General features: G+C 47.3%; 1 protein-coding gene across 1 annotated transcript in view; it reads right to left on the bottom strand.

Annotated features, from left to right (window-relative positions):
- LOC117887140 (E3 ubiquitin-protein ligase TRIM39-like) overlaps positions 1-17,648 on the bottom strand; it is a 34,442-nt gene extending 16,794 nt beyond the window's left edge. The window contains exons 1-8 of the mRNA XM_034789419.1: positions 17,089-17,648; positions 14,264-14,286; positions 14,100-14,161; positions 10,317-10,741; positions 5,179-5,274; positions 3,750-3,980; positions 1,310-1,332; positions 1,125-1,225 (exon numbers count right to left, since the gene is read on the bottom strand). Of these exons, the coding sequence (XP_034645310.1) occupies positions 1,125-1,225; positions 1,310-1,332; positions 3,750-3,980; positions 5,179-5,274; positions 10,317-10,741; positions 14,100-14,161; positions 14,264-14,286; positions 17,089-17,559 (1,432 nt within the window). The 5' untranslated portion in view covers positions 17,560-17,648. The remainder of the gene's footprint in view (positions 1-1,124; positions 1,226-1,309; positions 1,333-3,749; positions 3,981-5,178; positions 5,275-10,316; positions 10,742-14,099; positions 14,162-14,263; positions 14,287-17,088) is intronic.
- Positions 17,649-20,095: the final 2,447 nt, after the last annotated feature.

Genomic DNA, 20,095 nt, shown 5'->3' with positions numbered 1-20,095 from the left:
TTTTTTTTAGCGTGTGAGCAAGTTTTGAGTCTTGGGAAGACATGCAGGGTTGTGTTAGTTTTGGGTTATGCAAGGTGCAGTGGCAGTGTGGGGAGAGAGGGAGCTGAGAGAGCAGCAGGAGAGGTTGCTCTCTGCCTGGGGCTCTGATTAGAGTCAGTTCTGGAGAGATAGTTACTCCTTGGGAATGGGGCACTGGTGTTGGGCTGAGAATCCTGGCAGAAGGGATTGCCCTGCACGGAATATGTAACCACCTCTGTTCCAGGGCTGAGGTAAGTGTGTAAAAAAAGCAAGTTACACTCAGAATAGACCAGGCTCCACATCACTGATTTCTCCTCCACTGGGAAGCCAACCTGCAAGGCCCTGCCATCTGCTATCACTTGGCAGTGATGGGATTTTCACCAGCAATGCAGAAGTGCTGGGGTGCGGCAGGAAGCCCTGGCTTGAAGTAGTTTCCATCATATACTGGGTTTACAGTTTGGTTCGATGGCTCCCAGAACTCCCACTATACAAATAATTCCAACGCCACTGCAGGAGCTAGTATCTTTACTTCACAGACTTTTTCAATGTTAAATTATTAGAGGCAGAGTCCCTGAATGTAAGTGTCCCATTTCTGCAGGGGGCCCAGTATTAACATATTGGTCTCTATGTATCATAGCACTTTTGGGATGTATGAGGTTGTCAGGGAGGGGTAGTACCTCTGATGGGGGGACTTGTCATACCCCTTTGGGGTAGTCCGTCCACTTTGGTCCCCACCTGTCACTCAGCTCTCACCTGTGGCTCCAAGTAGCTGCAGCATGCGCAGCGGCCACACCCCGGGCAATGGCTTCAACGCACAATCCACTGACCGCGAACTTCCCATGCACCATCTGCAGCAAAATGTGCTCCTCTAGAATTGGCTTGTATAGCCATCAGAGGGCACACCATAAGACCAACAAACAGATGATCTGCACAGATTTGTCATCATTGGGTCGATGGATTACCAACATCATAGCACTTTTACTACCTTTGGCTGGAAGAGCCCAGAGGAATCTGGCACATGGATTTAGGAATGGAAAATTATGGGTGCTTTTCAGGTTGCAGATAGGAAAAGCTAGAGAGCCCCTGCTACATTAGTGTTAACTTACCTGTGAATTCCCGCAGCATTTCCATCATGCCAGGGACTCCGTACGCATCCTTCAGTTCAGCAGCATTGAGCTCTGGTTTCTGCAGTCTCACCTGCTCACTCCTAAGGAGAACACAGACGCTCAGCACAGGTACCATTGCAATGGGCTTGATAGAAATGGATGGTAAATTGAAGATGGAATCTCACCTGATCAGTGTGTCCTTTACATCCTAAGGAGACAGACAGTAAATAAGAAAGTGTTAGTGTTGTACAGTTCAGCTGTACAACTGATGTTCACAGAACATCTGGTTAATTTTCTCTGTTCCCTGAGGCTTTACAGACAGAAAAACACCTGCAGCTCTGAGTTACATGAAGATTTATTACAATTAGGTAATAATAGCTGAATAGTGTGTGATAACAATGGTGCTGATGCACAACTCCAGCCCCAGAGAAGTGCAGACATATGCATGACTCACCAGTCACTAATGGTACCATGGGGTGCACTGGGTCACTAAATGGTGTATTAACTATTTGAAAACAACAAGAGAAATTTAATTTTCACAAAAATATTGTGCGGATTTTCCAGAAACTGGGCTGAGCTGCCAAAATACATCACAAGATTAGAAAAAGCCACTGTATAAATCAGTGGTCAGCAACCTTTCAGAAGAGGTGTGCCGAGTCTTTATTTATTCACTCTGATTTAAGGTTTTGCGTGTCAGTAATACATTTCAATGTTTTTAGAAGGTCTCTTTCTATAAGTCTATAATGTATAACTAAACTATTGTTGTATGTAAAGTAAACAAAGTTTTAAAAATGTTTAAGAAGCTTCATTTAAAATTAAATTAAAATGCAGAGCCCCCCGGACCGGTGGCCAGGACCCAGGCAGTGTGAGTGCCATTGAAAATCAGCTCGCATGCCGCCTTTGGCACGCGTGCCATAGGTTGCCTACCCCTGGTCTAAATCATGCTTATGCAGGTGTTTAACAGCAACTGTACTGCAAAAAGTGATGGTAAAACTGGACTCTAGAGTCTGCAAATACTGCATAAAATGTGATGCTCTTACTGTGAAAATGTGTTTTCTAACTGCCCTACCAATAACAAAGTCCAGCCTGCTGACTGGTGGGAAGAGAGAACTTTATCTTGACGCCTACACTTGGTGATGTTGGGAGGTGCTCTGATACTGTGGTGATGGGCACCAAGTAAGAACCTAGGAACGTTAATTGGCTAATCTTTTAGGGAAGGGGTAGTGAATTATTTTTTTGTCAAGGTCCAAACTCGAGAGAAAATAACAAACAAAATAATAATAATGATAATAAGTAAATAAAAATATTTCGGGGTCTGTTCAAAAGCACCTGCCGGTCCAGATTTGACCCACGGTCTACCTATTGACTACCCTTGTTTTAGGGGCAGGGATGCATCTTTCTGGATACTGGAAAGCATCCAGCACATGGCAGGTGCTACCCTGATAGGAACAGTAAAACCAGTCAATGGGAGCTGGGTGCCTAACCTGTTTGATGCCTTTGAAAACCTCACAAGGTTCCGGTCTGCATCGCTAGGCATACTTATGAAAATCTGGCCCTAAGTCATTCTTCAAAATGAGACGTGGGCTCCTAAGTCACTTAGGTGCTTTTGATCATTCTACCCATAGGCGCCGACTCTGTGGGTACTCTGGGGCTGGAACACCCATGGAAAAAAATAGTGGGTGCTGAGAAGGCCCCTCCTTTCCCCCTCCCGCAGTGCCAGGCCCCACCGATCAGCTTGTCCCTGTCCTCCCCAGTGCCTCCCAACATCAGCTGCTTGGCAGTGTTCTGGAGGCGCTGTGGGGAGGGGGAGGAGCGGGGGGTGGGAAGAGGCAGGGCGGGCCTAGATGATGCATGGCCCAGATGTGGGGAGTGGAAGGGACAGAACCAGCCCCTTCCAGCCACTGAGATGCTGCTCTGCAGCCCTGTGTGGCGGCTGCCTGAGAAAGCCGAGTCGGGCATGGAGCAGAAGCCTCCTCCTCCCCAGCCAGGCTCTCTCAGGCAGCTGCCAGGCAGGGCTGCAAGCAGCGACTGGGAGGGGCCAGTGTTAAAAGCGGCTCCCTCCTGCTCCCCGCCTGGGCTCCTGCCTACCAGGGAGAGCAGCAGAATGTGCCGGGGGGGCAGGCGCAGCAGGATGACAAAGTACCCCCCTTTGCAGGTAAAATGGGGTGGGGAGAGCGCCGGTTGCCACGGGGCTGGGGGCATGGGAGGGACACACGTGACCTTCCCTTTTGCTCATGGCCCCCCACTATGGGGAGGCACCAGTTGAATATGGGGCACCCTTGGGGGAGGGGCAGAGCAAGGGCGGGAAGAGGTGGGGCATTGGGGGACAGTGTGGAGTGGGGGCAGGGCCGAGGACGGAACAGGTGGTCTAGCACCCCCTGGGAAATCTGGAAGTCAGCGTCTATGATTCTACTCAGGTCCCTAACTTTAGGGAGCCAAATTTGAACATTTTGGCCTAACTATTGCTAATAATGGTGTGTAATACTGTGTAAATCTGTGGCACTACATAATAAATAGTAAATCAGTAAATAATAATTATAATATGGGGAGGGGGGGGGAGACAGTCTGTGTTTGTTTCCATGGCTGTGGAAAATCAAAACTAAAGGGGAACTTTGTATAACTCACCTTCAGCAGCTCCATGGCCGGTTGCAGACACTTCTCCTGGATCTCTGAGATCAGCTGCTGAAGAGAGGAGCTTTGCTGGGAGAGTTTGGTTACATTCTCATTCAGTTTCTTCAAAGTCTCCCTCTCTTCCTCTGCCAGTCTCTGGAGAAAGAGTTCCTTTTCCTCATTCAGAAGCAGTTGTAGTTTCTCAAATTCAGACAAGATTCGCTGTCTCTGGCACTTTACTCTTTCCTTTAGTGAGTAAAAATGAACAAACAAACCCATAAATATCAGCAGAATTAACAAGTATGTAAGGCCATTTTTGGTGAAGTACATTAGACTTGAATGAATGTTCATAGATTCATATTTTAAGGCCAGAAGGGACAATTGTGATCATCTAGTCTGACCCCCTACATGGCACAGGCCAGAAAATTACACCCAGGGGTTCCTGCATCAAGCCCATAACTTCTGAGTAAATAGTTAAATAATCAGTGACGCAGGGGTACTGGACTTGAGACAACCAACACAAAACTCATATTTGGGAAAAAGCAACCCCCATCACCCATCCTTTCATTATACTAGATATTCATCAGGAAATGCAAAATGTCCATAAAAGGAATGAATTAGCATCTAAAAACCAGGTCATCATATGCGGGTGGGGGATGCACTCTCCAGAACCCCTTGTTCAAATGCCCATAAATTTGCCCCATGTATTCTGCTGTGGCCCCTCAACAATCAGTAATTTTCAAACCAATCTGAGCATACCTGTGGCTTTTAGAGCACTTTGAATGGCAGCTTTAAACTGAAATGGTGTTTCCATTTTAAGTATGGTGCAGAAAGCCTTCCCCTAAACATGTGTAACTCCATTAGACTCACTAGGGCTGATTCCCCTCTCACTGACCCAGTGTAAATCAGGAGTAATCCTATCCATGCTAATGGGGCTATAGTAGTGTAAACACTGGTATGAGTGAGAGCAGAGCTGTCCCAGTGAGCACAGGCAGTGTGCACTCGACTAAATTAGAATGGCAGCGTTTTACACAGACTTGGCCCTGGTGCAAATGTTGACACAAGATGTGAGATAGGAAAGAGTCTGGCCCTGTGCCTTCCTAGGTGTTGCTAGAATGACTGGGCTTGATCCAGAAGGGGCTTCTGCAATAGAAATACAGATAAATAAAACATGGATTTATCTGGGCCTCATTTGTATTTTGAGTCAGTGTAAATCAGCCCATTATTGTTAAGTGTCATGAAGATTTGTTAATTTTACACTTCTGTTCCCCTCCATATGCCTCAGGCTCAACATTTTCTGGAATTAAAGTCCGATAATAATAATGAACAGAATTTGTTTTTTTTAATGCTACGCTCGTGTTGTCTATTTTTATCGAGATTCTCTTGTAAGTTCTTTAAAACACCTAAATGAAATGAGAGATTAAACCAAACCCTAGACACTTACCTTCCAGTCATTGGGTTTCTTTTGTTCCTTGGATTCCAACTTTGAAATCTCCTCTACTGCTTTCTTCAGAAGCTCAATGTCTTTGTGGAGTTTCACCTGTGGGGAAACGATGCCTGAGGAATTCTGATGCAGTGAGTCAGAGCTCTGGGGACTGCCCCAGGCCCCGGGCCCTGCAGGGGCCCCCACGAGAGTTTTCTGGGGCTCCTGGAGCGAGGTCCTTCACTCGCTCCGGGGGCCCCAGAAAACTCTTGCGGGGCCCGGGCCCCTGGAGTGAGCGAAGGATCCTCTGCGGAAGACCCGGAGCTGCTCTGGGTCTTTGGCAGCAATTCGGCGGCAGTGGCCCCCCGCCTCCGAAGACCCCAGGCCCCCTGAATCCTCTGGGCGGCCCTGTCTGGCTCTGTCTGGATTAGAGAAAAGTGTTGTGCTCTTGGCACATGTGGTGTTTGTTCCAGGGGTTAACTTGACCCCCTAGGAGGGAGAGATTGTGTTTGTGCCAAGGTGTGTGGCTGGGACCTTCCTCCGCACTGGGAACCCCACGGAAAACACCTTGGGCTCCAGCACACGACACTGGAGCACCAGCATCACACTGGCTTTTAACCTGGTTCCACCAGTTGCAGCTATGTCTGAACCAACCCTGGGCAAACAAACTCCTCATGTGGATCTTGGGCAGCTCACACAGGGCCTGCTGCCCTTAAACCCCCTGGATAAACTCCCAGTGGTGTCAGTGAGGGCAGAACTGGGCCCATCGCCTCTCCATGCCTCAGATCCCAGTGTGCAAAGCAAGCCTGAGTTAGGGGCTAGGCTCCCTGTACAATGACTGGGGAGCGACAGACACCTTAGACTGAGATCCACAAACTCCAGCATGCCGGGGAAGGAGCTGCCTAAGCTAGCAAATGGGAAGTGCTGACGGAGGTGTCCTAAGCCCTGCCCCCTCAGGGATTTAGGCACCTAACTCCAGGCTGCAGGGAGGCATCTATCTCTGCCAGCGACCCCCAGCCAGGAACCCGTCTCCTGGAGTCAGGTGGTAGGACACCCAGGCTGTTTCTTGGGGGAATGAGCTATGAGCCTGCCTCACTCCGCACAAAACAGTTGGAGGAGGAGGAGCCACCCACTTCATAACCTGTAGCCCAGTGGTTGAAGCACTCACCTGGGATGTGAGAGATCCACGTTCAATTCCCCCCTCCCTGCCTGATGATGAGAAAGGAGATCCCTGTTCTAATACTACCTCTCAGGAGAGGGCTCTAACCACTGGGCTACAGGAAAGTCTAATGAGGAAAGTCTTAAGTAAACCTGTGGAACTCTTTGCCAGAGGATGTTGTGAAGGCCAAGACTATAACAGGGTTCAAAAAAACAACTAGATAAATTCATGGAGGATAGGTCTATCAATAGCTATTAGCCAGGATGGTCAAGGGTGGTGTCCCTAGCCACTGTTTGCCAGAAGCTGGGAATGGGGGACAGGGGATGGATCACTTGATGATTGCCTGTTATCTTCATTCCCTCTGGAGTACCTGGCATGGGCCACTGTCGGAAGACAGGATACTGGGCTAGATGGACCTTTGGTCTGACCTAGTATGGCTGTTCTTATGAGGGGCTCACTCAGTCTCTCCTGTTGAAGCTGTTCCACTTTGGATCGCAGTGGCACCTATAATTGGGAATTAGGTTCCTATTTACCTTTGTGGGTCCAGGTCTGGGAGTTTTCCATTGACTTCAATGGAGCCAGGATTTCACCCAGTATATTTAGAAGACTCCTACTTGGAATGGCTAAACTCCATGTCATTTTAAAATTAAAAAGAAGAACAGGAGTACTTGTGGCACCTTAGAGACTAACAAATTTATTAGAGCATAAGCTTTCGTGGACTACAGCCCACTTCTTCGGATGCATATAGAATGGAACATATAATGAGGAGATATATATACACACATACAGAGAGCATAAACAGGTGGGAGTTGTCTTACCAACTCTGAGAGGCCAATTAATTAAGAGAAAAAAAAAAAAAACTTTTGAAGTGATAATCAAGCTAGCCGAGTACCGACAGTGTGATAAGAAGTGTGAGAGTACTTACAAGGGGAGATAGAGTCAACGTTTGTAATGGCTCAGCCATTCCCAGTCCTTATTCAAACCGGAGTTGATTGTGTCTAGTTTGCATATCAATTCTAGCTCTGCAGTCTCTCTTTGCAGTCTGTTTTTGAAGTTTTTCTGTTGTAATATAGCCACCCGCAGGTCTGTCACTGAATGACCAGACAGGTTAAAGTGTTCTCCCACTGGTTTTTGAGTATTTTGATTCCTGATGTCAGATTTGTGTCCATTAATTCTTTTGCGTAGAGACTGTCCGGTTTGGCCAATGTACATGGCAGAGGGGCATTGCTGGCACATGATGGCATATATCACATTGGTAGATGTGCAGGTGAACGAGCCCCTGATGGTATGGCTGATGTGATTAGGTCCTATGATGATGTCACTTGAATAGATATGTGGACAGAGTTGGCATCGGGGTTTGTTACAAGGATAGGTTCCTGGGTTAGTGGTTTTGTTCAGTGATGTGTGGTTGCTGGTGAGTATTTGCTTTAGGTTGGGGGGTTGTCTGTAAGCGAGGACAGGTCTGTCTCCCAAGATCTGTGAGAGTAAAGGATCATCTTTCAGGATAGGTTGTAGATCTCTGATGATGCGCTGGAGAGGTTTTAGTTGGGGGCTGAAGGTGACAGCTAGTGGTGTTCTGTTATTTTCTTTGTTGGGCCTGTCTTGTAGGAGGTGACTTCTGGGTACTCGTCTGGCTCTGTCAATCTGTTTTTTCACTTCAGCAGGTGGGTATTGTAGTTTTAAGAATGCTTGATAGAGATCTTGTAGGTGCTTGTCTCTATCTAATCATATATAACCGCATTTGCTCCAATCCCTCGGATAGAGACAAGCACCTACAAGATCTCTATCAAGCATTCTTAAAACTACAATACCCACCTGCTGAAGTGAAAAAACAGATTGACAGAGCCAGACGAGTACCCAGAAGTCACCTCCTACAAGACAGGCCCAACAAAGAAAATAACAGAACACCACTAGCTGTCACCTTCAGCCCCCAACTAAAACCTCTCCAGCGCATCATCAGAGATCTACAACCTATCCTGAAAGATGATCCTTTACTCTCACAGATCTTGGGAGACAGACCTGTCCTCGCTTACAGACAACCCCCCAACCTAAAGCAAATACTCACCAGCAACCACACATCACTGAACAAAACCACTAACCCAGGAACCTATCCTTGTAACAAACCCCGATGCCAACTCTGTCCACATATCTATTCAAGTGACATCATCATAGGACCTAATCACATCAGCCATACCATCAGGGGCTCGTTCACCTGCACATCTACCAATGTGATATATGCCATCATGTGCCAGCAATGCCCCTCTGCCATGTACATTGGCCAAACCGGACAGTCTCTACGCAAAAGAATTAATGGACACAAATCTGACATCAGGAATCAAAATACTCAAAAACCAGTGGGAGAACACTTTAACCTGTCTGGTCATTCAGTGACAGACCTGCGGGTGGCTATATTACAACAGAAAAACTTCAAAAACAGACTCCAACGAGAGACTGCTGAGCTGGAATTGATATGCAAACTAGACACAATCAACTCCGGTTTGAATAAGGACTGGGAATGGCTGAGCCATTACAAACGTTGACTCTATCTCCCCTTGTAAGTACTCTCACACTTCTTATCACACTGTCGGTACTCGGCTAGCTTGATTATCACTTCAAAAGTTTTTTTTTTTTTCTCTTAATTAATTGGCCTCTCAGAGTTGGTAAGACAACTCCCACCTGTTTATGCTCTCTGTATGTGTGTATATATATCTCCTCATTATATGTTCCATTCTATATGCATCCGAAGAAGTGGGCTGTAGTCCACGAAAGCTTATGCTCTAATAAATTTGTTAGTCTCTAAGGTGCCACAAGTACTCCTGTTCTTCTTTTTGCGGATACAGACTAACACGGCTGTTACTCTGAAACTTTAAAATTAAACTTCTCCTGCAGTGATTTAATTTCTCCTGGCTATTTAGAAATAAATCATAGACTCATAGAAGATTAGAGTTAGAAGATACCTCATGAGGTCATCTAGTCAAACCCCCTGCTCAAAGCAGGACCAATCCCCAACTAAATCATCCCAGCCAGGGCTTTGTCAAGCTGGCCTAAGGATGGAGATTCCGCAACCTCCTTGGTAACCCATTCCAGTGCTTCCTAATATCCAACCTAGACCTCCCCCACTGCAACTTGAGACCATTGCTCCTTGTTCTGTCATCTGCCACCACTGAGAACAGCCTAACTCTATCCTCTTTGGAACCCCCCTTCAGGTAGTTGAAGGCTGCTATCAAATCCTCCTTCATTCCTCTCTTCTGCAGACTAAACAAGTCTAGTTCCCTCACCCTCAGTTATTTACTTATTCCCATAATACAAGAACTAGGGGTCATCAAATGAAATTAATAAGCAGCAGGTTTAAAACAAATAAAAGGAAGTTCTTCTTCACGCAGCGCATAGTCAACTTGTGGAACTCCTTACCTGAGGAGGTTGTGAAGGCTAGGATTATAACAGAGTTTAAAAGAGAACTGGATAAATTCATGGTGGTGAAGTCCATTAATGGCTATTAGCCAGGACGGGTAAGGAATGGTGTCCCTAGCCTCTGTCTGTCAGAGGGTGGAGATGGATGGCAGGAGAGAGATCACTTGATCATTGCCTGTTAGGTTCACTCCCTCTGGGGCACCTGGCATTGGCCACTGTCGGTAGACAGGATACTGGGCTAGATGGACCTTTGGTCTGACCCGGTAGGGCCGTTCTTATGTACTTATGTTCTTATGCCTCTCCTCGTAAGTCATGTGCCTCAGCCCCCTGATCATTTTCATTGCCCTTCGCTGGACTCTCTCCAATTTGTCCACATCCTTTCTGTAGTGGGGGGACCAAAACTGGATGCAATACTCCAGATGTGGCCTCACCAGTGCCGAATAGAGGGGAATAATCACTTCCCTTGATCTGCTGGCAATGCTCCTACTAATGCAGCCCAATATGCAGCTAGCCGTCTTGGCAACAAGGGCACACTGCTGACTCATATCCAGCCTCTCATCCACTGTAATCCTGTAATAATGTTTCCTACCTTGTATTCCTGCACAGCCTGCTCAGTGGGCACCAGCGTGTGAGATCTGTGCTCCTGGGTGTTATCACAAACCAGACAGATCACCTCACCATCATCTTCACAGAACAGCTTGAGTTTGTCCTCATGCTCCCTGCAGATTATCTGCTTTTTTGGGTCTTCAGGTTTTATCCCTAATTGCTGGATATTTTCCACCATTCTGGCAAGCTGCCTGTTGGTCTGGAAATTCTCGTTCTTGATATTTTTTCTGCATTGTGGACAGAAAACTTCCTCTGTTTCCATTTCCATTTTTTCATAGTGCTCTGTGATACAAACTCGGCAGAAGTTGTGTCCACAGTCTATGCTCACTGGATCCTTGAAGTAACTCCGACATGTGGGACAAACCACTTCTTCCAGTAGCTTCCTCAAAGGATGGGCAGAGGCCATGGCTGTGGGAATGTAAGTGTTTCAGTGATCAGTTTCATTTAATGAGTAATACTCTAACTGCAAATTAGATGACATTTTAACAGTGAGGGTAGCAAACCATTGGAACAGCTTCCCAAGGGAAATGGCAGCACTTGTTATCAAGTCTTTAGACTGTCATTAGATGCCTTTCTAAAAGATTTGCTGTACATTGAATATAAGAATGGCCATACTAGATCAGACCACTGGTCATCTAGCCCAGTATACTGTCCTCTGACAGTGGTCAATGCCAGGTGCTCCAGAGGGAATGAACAGAGCAGGTAATCATCAAGTGATCCATCCCCTGTTGCCCATGCCCAGCTTCTGACAAACAGGGGCTAGAGACACCATCCCTGCCTATCCTGGCTAATAGCCATTGATGGACCTATCCTCCATGAATTTATCTAGTTATTTTTTGAATCCTGTTATAGTCTTGGCCTTCACAACATCTTCTGGCAAGGAGTTCCACAGGTTGACTGTGCATTGAGTGAAGAAATACTTCCTTTTGTTTGTTTTAAACTTGTTGCCTATTATTTTCATTGGGTGACCCCTAGTTCTTGTGTTATGTGAATGAGAAAATGACATTTCCTTATTCACTTTCTCCACACCAGTCAAGATTTTATAGACCTCTATCACATCCCCTCTTATTTGACTCTTTTCCAAGAGGAAAAGTCTCAATCTTTTTAAATGTCTCCTCACATGGAAGCGGTTCCATACCCCCTAATCCAATATATTTTTTCTGAGGTGAGGCCACCAGATCTGCACACATTATTGAAGATGTGGCGTACCATGGATTTGTAGAGAGGCAATACGATATTTTCTGTCTTGTTATCTAGCTCTTTCCTAATGGTTCCTAATATTCTGTTCGCTATTTTGACTGCCGCTGCCCATTGAGCAGATGTTTTCAGAGAACTGTCCACAATGACTCCAAGATCTCTGTCTTGAGTGATAAAAGCTAATTTAGACCCCATCATTTTGTATGTATAGTTGGGATTATGTTTTCTAATGTGCATTACTTTGTATTTATCAACACTGAATAAATAAACACTGATAGATGTGAAGGCCAGAAGAGACCAGATCATCTAGTCTGACCTCTCCATAGCATGGGCCAGAAAATTTTGCCTAGTAATTCCTGCATCAAGCCCATAATTTGTGGTAGAGGTAGAGCACATCTTTTAGAAAATGACATCCGATCTTGATTTAAACATCCCAAGTGATTGAGAATCCATTATGCCTCTGGGCCAATTGTTCCAATGGTTAATTACTCACATTGTTAAAAAACTGCACCTTATGTGGAACATTTTGTCTTCATTTTCATTGATTTGGTTTGCTCTGCCCAGGGCCGGCTCCAGGCACCAGCTTGGCAAGCAGGTGCTTGAGGTGGCCACTCCAGAGAGGGGCGGCAGGTCCAGCTATTCAGCGGCAATTTGGCGGACGGTCCCTCACTCCCGCTCGGAGCGAAGGACCTTCCGCCAAATTGCCGCCGCAGATCGCGATCGCGGCTTTTTTTTCTTTTTTGGCTGCTTGGGGCGGCCAAAACCCTGGAGCCGGCCCTGGCTCTGCCTCACTCCTTCCCTTTGTTTTTCTCTATTTTTTGCTCTGATTTGAGGATCCAGTGAGTTAGGCTTGGTCTGCACCACCAACATATGTTGGTATAACTACATCACTCATGGCTGTGGAAAATCCAAACCCCTGAGTGATGTAGTTATACCAACCTAACCCCCGCTGGAGACAGTGCTATGTCCATGGGAGGGCTTCTCCCATCAACATAGCCTCTAAGGGGCTGGCCACCTCTGCTCTGTGTCCTCTGTAACAGAATCATATCCTTATTTATGACATTTGCTGCTGGTGAGAACTCTATAATGTTTAGAACAGGACACAAAAATTTAGTTATGGAAAAAAGTGCCCCACTGTATCTGTAGTTAAATTTCATTTCAGAATAATTCAGTAAGGATGTAATTCTCCTCTTCCCAGATGACCAGCACAAGGCCTAGGCATTTGCGTCCCATTTAGAGACTCAAAATGGGATGTAAGCAGGATTTCAATGGGATCCAGGTCTCATGGTGGCCTTCCAAGTGGATGTACATTTCCCACAGAGCTCCTCCAGTCTACTTAGGGTTTATCTAGTTCATCACAGAAAATGTGGACACGTGCCTGTTAGTTATATAGCTCCCTATTTAAAACCAATGCTAAAAACAGCATAGCTAATTATTATTATTATGCACAGACAGTTTCTCTCAGTGTCTCTCAGAGACGGTTGAGTGGATGTGCCAGACATTTTTTTTAAAAAAGCATTAAAATCAATTTTAGATTTTAAGAAATCAAACTTTTAAAACCATGGAAATTAAAAGTTAAGATTCAGCTTTAACTAAAACCACCCTGAAGTTAAACTATTACAAACCACCATTACAAAACAAACATGGGGGCACCGAAACAAATGTAACTTGATCACAGCAGTATTGAAAATGTTGCCCATATCTCTTTAGGATTAAACACACGTCTCTGGTACTAAGCAGAATACTCTGACAGGAGACTGAACTCTTTTGGTGTTAGTGCCATAATCTGTTTTGGTATCGATCTGGCCCTCACTATCATAGTGTCTGGGCTCCTCCCAACCTTTAGTGTTTTTATCCTCTGGGAGGTAGAGCCCGATTACTATCCCCATTGTACAGATGAGGACAAGAGTCACAGAGGGACAAGTTTTCTAAAGGGATTGAGGCACCCAAAGATTCAGATAGGTGCCTAGTAGGATTTTCAAAAGCAATTAGGTTCCTAACTACTATTGAAATCAATGGGAGTTTGCCATGTGGGCATGTCCCAAAATCCCAGTAGGCACTAATCTGCATCTTTAGGCACCTACACAGCTTTAATAATCTGTCCCTAAATGTCTCACCCAAGATCCCACAGCACATCTGTGGCACAGCAGGCTAGTGCTGTAACCAGTGGACCATCCTGCCTCTCTAATCTCATTATTTTAGCCTGAGCATTTGCACATGATGGTATGTGACCAACCCTTCCCTGTGCAGTCTGAACACAAACCTGGAGAGCCACCACCACCTCTACCATTTGAGCTAACGCCCCAACTCCAGGAGATGCTCACACGTGTACATGTGTTCTTGAGACTGGCTGTGCATCCTGAAAGAGCCACACACAGACTGTGGGGCAGGGAGTGGGGAATGGGGTGGCTGGAATGTCCTTAAGTGTTCAAAAACCAGGTGTCACAACTGTTTTTGTTCATAATCTTGTGACATTTTTTATCCAGTCTTGTCATGTAGTTGGACTTGACTGATGAGTTGTGAGCACTTGTGGTAGGCACTGCTGAATATGAGATTAGTGTTCATTTACCTCTGAGTTCCTGCTGTTGAGTAGAACTGGTTTCCTGTTCTTGAACATTCACATTTTCACTCCTAAACAGAAGACATTCTCTGTCATCTTTCAGCTCAGCAATTCTGCAGTGCATCAAACAGGAATGAAAGGGGAAATGACAAAGGCAAATGCATGTACAGTACCTGCTTGATGTGCTTGCCTCCCCCTGAAAGGAGAAATGGGAAAACTATCAATAATTTAATAAAACCAAGTGAAAAAATATCCAAGGACCATACCCCATGGGTGTGCTACACACTTTGAGGCACAAAACCCCTCTTCCTATCAGGACAATCCCATTTCAGAAGGGTAAATTTCCAACCATCCCTGCTTTCCTAGGTACTTATTAATTTCATTCATCTGAGCAAATAATGTAATTAACTTATTCTTGCTGCTGTGGCTACAGTTTGCTAAACACACTGCCGTGCACTTTTGTCAACCACAAAGTGTTATGCCTCTATATGGATCAGCATTAGCCAGAATAAGTGATAGAGTCACGGCTAATAAGGCCATAAGAGACCATTCTAATCATCTGGTCTGACCTCCTGTTTTTGAGTATGAGTCAGAGAATCTTCCCCAGTGATTCCTGCATCATCAGCTTGTGGCTGAGCTAAAGCAAATCTCCGAGAGACGTCCAGCAATGATTTAAAGACTCCAAGTGATGGGGAACCCACCACAACCCTTCGTAAGTTGTTCCAATGGTAAATCCCTCTCATGGTAAAATATGTGACCCTTATTTCTAGCCTAAATCTTGTCTAGCTTTAACTTCCAGCCATTAGATCTCACTCTGCCTTTATATGCTGGATTAAAGAGCCCTCTCCCAGACCTGCTTTCACTCTGCAGGGCTAATAAAGGGAGCAAACTCCCCAGATGACCTCTCCCCCTTTTCTCTCTGCCCATGACATCCACAAGGCCTGAAGGACAAGGAAAGGATCATTGGACTGGGAGAGGGGTCTTGGCTGAAAGGCATCCAGCCAGTAAGACTGCATAATCATATGGTGAGAGATGTTTTGTTTTGAATTCATTTAGTTTGTTAAGTTAGATATGAGTTGCAGGGCTAATAGAATTAAAAGGCAGAAAAAATATCTCTTAGTAAGTAAAACAAGGAGCTCTGACTCTGCTATGGGCATGGGGATGTAGTTTAGTGAAGAATTTATTTGACAAATAAGGGAGGTCCATGGAGCTCAGACAATTCCATATAGCAAAAGGGGACAGAGACTATATTGAAGGGGGGATGCTCTCAGAGCAAGAGGGACCATCAACCACCATATGTCAGAGGGACCATCAACCACCATATGTCAGAAGACAAGGCTGGAGAGAGAGAATGCAGGGGGGTCTCTGCCTTGCCTGTGATGCTGACCAGACCTCAGAGTCATATGTCTACACTAGAAGTGTTACAGCCGTGCAGCTCTGCTGATACAGCTGCGCTGCTCTGTGCTGATGGGAGAGATTTCTCCTGTAGGCATAAAAAAACCACCCTCATGAGCAGCAGAAGCTATGTTGGTGGGAGAAGCTCTCCCACTGACATAGCGCTGGCCACACTGGCGCTTATGTTGGCGTAACTTATGTTGCTCAGGGGGTGGAATATTCACACCCCTGAGCAACATAAGTTTTTCCAACATAGGCTGTAGTGTAGATATAGTGATAGAAGGGGTGAGACTGGACACAGGGGATAGGTAGAGCCCTGCAAATCCTCAGATATTTGTTTTATAGCTGTGGACAATTTTTGCAGATAGCAGCGCAGGGCTCTGACAGTAAGAGCTGGATGGGCAGCCGTGAGGAACCGCAGTGCAGATCCTTCACCTGCCCTGAGATCTGGGGGGCAGGGACACACAGCTCCCCACAGCTTCCCGCCTAGCTCTTACCATGGCCAGGCTGTGGCTCTGAGCCCTCCACCTGCCCTGGGCGGGAGACCTGAGCTGCCCCCAGCCCATGTCCCTGTCCCCAAGGCACCCTGACTAGGGCAGATGGAGGGACCCAGGCTCCCCACAGCTGCTAGCGTGGCTCTCCCGAAACCAGCTCTGTTCAGGGAGGGGGTGGCTTGGAGCTGCAGCCTGGCTATGGCAAGAGCCAGGCGGGCAGCTGTGGGGAGCTGCGGTGGACTCTCCACCTGTCATGGAAGGGAGGCCTGAGCAGCCTCTTGGCATCTCCATAGGTCACCCCCAGTCCCCCTCCAGCCAGGCCAGTGTAGAGCCCAGCCAGGGAGCCATGGGGAGCTGTGGCAGACCTTCCACATGCCTGTGGTCATGGGGGAGGCTGAGAGCAGCCCCTGACCGTGTCCCCATCCCCCAGGCTCCCCGCCCAGCCAAGGGCAGGTGGAGGGTCCGTGACGCCACGCAGGATCCCCACAGCTGTCCATGCAGATCTCCCTGACTGGACTCCGGTGTGGGGCAGGAGGAAGGAGTGCCCAGCCAGGTAAGTAGAGCCCTGCAAATCCACTGACAATTTTTGCAAATTGAGGGTCGGATGCAGATACACATTTTTGTATCCACACAGGGCTTTAGGGATGGGGGGCACTTTGTCTTAGGACTGTTTGTTATTTTGTGTAGATCTGTAACTCTCTCTAGTGCTTTCTTATATATACAAGCGCCTGTGGTTAAGAAACCCCTTTGCTAAGCCAACGTTCCTGTCTTGCCTGAAACTTTGTCCCTGAAGGGGTCAATTGAGAACTCAGCGTGCGCACAGTGATCTGGAAATCTGCCAGAGCATGTGTAACCAAGTGGGAGTTTGGCAGGGCTGCGGCTCTGGGTCTGGGGTTTCAGACAGCTGGGGTGCGGAGGACCACATCCCAAAGAAGGGGGGCAGACATGTGGTCTGCAGCTGGGAGTGCAGCTGAGAGACCCAGAACTTAAGTCTTAGAAGCACATGGGATCCTGTGGTTAGGTCCAGTCACAGCGGACAGGTATCTGCCCAGAGAGGGGGTGACACAGGGCCCTGAAGGGATTTAATTAGCCAACAAAAACACCCCTACCTTGGACTCGTGGGCAGCCATTCCCATGGGAATCACAGCGTGAGAGCAGTGAGCCAGGGATCCTTTGCAATCCTCACAAAGGGCTTTGGAATCCTTCTTACAGAACCATGTGAGCTCTTTGCCGTGTTCCTCACAGATATTCCCTTCCCTTCCCTTTTGTTCTGGCTTTAACTCCACTTGTTTGATGGACTGTATTATGCTGCCCAGCAGCGTGTTGGGCCTGAAGGCTCTTTTCTGGAACATTTCTCCACACTGAGGACAGGCGGCTGTCTCCACCCCCTCACAGCGCCGGGTGATGCAGCCCAGGCAGAAGTTGTGCCCACACTCTATAGTCACCGGGTCTGTTAAATACTCCTCACAGATGGTACAAATGGCATTATCTAGCTCTCTACCAGCTAAAGACGTTGGAGGTGGGAGTTCCTGACCCTCAGCCTTATGTTTCCTTTTCCTTGGTGGAGCAGGTGTCTCCATGGCTGCTGGGCTCTCGGTCTGTCTGTCTCTCCTTCCCCTGCACTGTGTGTTCTGCTGTCACTGGTGGGAGGTGCCTGCTGCTGGCCTCTGCCCTGTTCCATGGCAGAGTGAGGTGAAGAGAAGGGAGGGGCCTGGAAGGGAAAGAGGAGAAGGAAAACAGAAAAAAAGGGACGAGGAACTGACTGGGAGAGGAGGAGGAATGACAGTTAGAAAGGGCGGGAAAGCAGCTCTGCCAGATCCCCCTCTCTAGTGAACAGGAGCAGGGAGGGGTTTTAGCTCCATGTTCTGCACTTGTGAGGTGGACCCTGGAACACTGCACCCAGTTCTAATGGCCACACTTTGAAAAGGACGTTCAAAAGAGTGGAGAGGGTGCAAAAATGAGCCACAAAGGTGATTGAGGGCTGGAGAAAATGCCCTACAGGGGCAGACTGAAAGAGCTCGATCTGTTCAGTTTATCAAAAGGAAGAGTGAGAGGTGACTTGATCACGGTGTTTATGTGCCTTCATGGAGAGAAAATCCTGGGTATTAAAGGGCTCTATAATCTAGTGGAGAAAGGCAGGACAAGAACCAATGGCTGGAATCTCCTTCCTTAGAGGTTTTTAAGGTCAGGCTTGACAAAGCTCTGGCTGGGATGATTTAGTTGGGAATTGGTCCTGCTTTGAGCAGGGGGTTGGACTAGATGACCTCCTGAGGTCCCTTCCAACCCTAATATTCTATGATTCTATGAAGCTGAAGCCAGACAAATCATAAGGCACAATTTTTTTAACAGTGCAGGTGATTAAGAAACTCCCAAGTTGGTGGATGCTCCATCCTTTAATGTCTCCCAGTCCAGACTGGTGCCTTTCTGGAAAGAGGCTTTAGTCAAACACAAGTTATTGGGCTCAGTAACTAGGTGAAATTCACTGGCCTGTGTTATAAAGGTCAGACTAAATCTAATGGTCCCTTCAGGTTTTAAAAACTAGGAATCTATGAATTCCGGCAGGGCTGAGATTGTCTGAGGCATCAGTGCTGGAGAAACAGCATGAATACTAAATTAAGTAGGCTGTGGGTAAAGTGTGCCCATCGCCAGGAGCTTTCCTGCAGGTCCTTAAAAATGCAGGAGGACGATAGGGAAGGAAACCCATGAGTTTGAGGGTCTGAGACTAGCCTAGTGCTTCCAAGGGAACAATGAATATTCCACTGACTTCTGTTTACACTCACTTCCATCCAGTTTTGATTCTGGGTTCATATTTAGAATAAAACATTGATCATTACACCGTGACCTGAACCCACAAGAACACTCTGTTATTCAGTAGTGCTGGGGCCTGGTTTTCTCTGCTCCTAAGAACAGACAAATAAGTGTGGTCAGCGCTCAGGGCCCAGTTCGGTTTATTGTTTCCTTATCCTCCCTGCCCACAATTGCGCTGGGAGTCTCTGTCACTCATGTTACATCTCTCGTATAGACAGGGGCGGCTCTATGTATTTTGCTGCCCCAAGCACGGCAGTCAGGAGGCTTTCGGTGGCGCGCCTGCAGGAGGTTTGCCGGTCCTGCGGATTCGGCATACCTGCTGCCGAATTGCCGCTGAAGCCGCGGGACTGGCGGACTTCCCATACGCATGCCGCCGAAGGCTCCCTGACTGCCGCCCCCACAGCGACTGGCAGGCCACCGCCCTTCCCCTGCCCATGGCTTGCCGCCCCAGGCACGCGCTTGGTGCACTGGTGCCTGGAGCCGCCCCTGCATATAGATCGTGAGCTCCCTGGGCCAGGGACGTATCTTCGTTACATGTCTGTGACTGGGGTTCCTAGGAGCTAGTATACCATTACTGATACTGATAACCATTAACAGCAAGTAGGGGAATAAACAAATGTGGTAGCCCAGGCTAGCTCTTTCATCAATAACCCCACCTCAGAGTAATACAGCACCACTTGCTCCTCCTGAACTCCCCAGAGAGGGGCCCCAGGGAGCCCCAGGAACAAATGTGGACAGGGGAACTGGCTTGGGTGGAAGGAATGTATTAGATGGAATCACTGAGCTCCTGAGGACAGACATGGTTTCTTTAGCAAAGCTTTTGATATGGTCTCCCACAATATTCTTGCCAGCAAGTTAAAGAAATATGGATTGGATGAATGGCTAGCTCCTCGGACTCAATGGGTAATGATCAATGACTCGATGTCTAGTTGGCAGCCGGTATCAAGCAGAGAGCTCCGGGGTTCAGTCCTGGGGCCGGTTTTGTTCAACATCTTCATTAACGATCTGGATGATGGGATTAATTGCACCCTCAGCAAGTTCACGGATGACACTAAGCTGGGGGGAGAGGTAGATACACTGGAGGGTAGGGATAGGGTCCAAAGTGACCTAGACAAATTGGAGGATTGGGCCCAAAGAAATCTGATGAGATTCAGCAAGGACAAGTGCAGAGTCCTGCACTTAGGATGGAAGAATCCCATGCACCGCTACAGGCTGGGGACCAACTGGCTAAGCAGCAGTTCTGCAGAAAAGGACCTGGGGATTTCAGTGGACGAGAAGCTGGATATGAGTCAACAGTGTGCCCTTGTT

The sequence above is a fragment of the Trachemys scripta genome, chromosome 14, assembly GCF_013100865.1.
Source record: "Trachemys scripta elegans isolate TJP31775 chromosome 14, CAS_Tse_1.0, whole genome shotgun sequence".
NCBI lineage: Eukaryota > Metazoa > Chordata > Testudines > Emydidae > Trachemys > Trachemys scripta.
The sequence above is the reverse complement of the archived record's forward strand: the minus strand, read 5'-3'. Positions and strand labels throughout refer to the sequence as shown.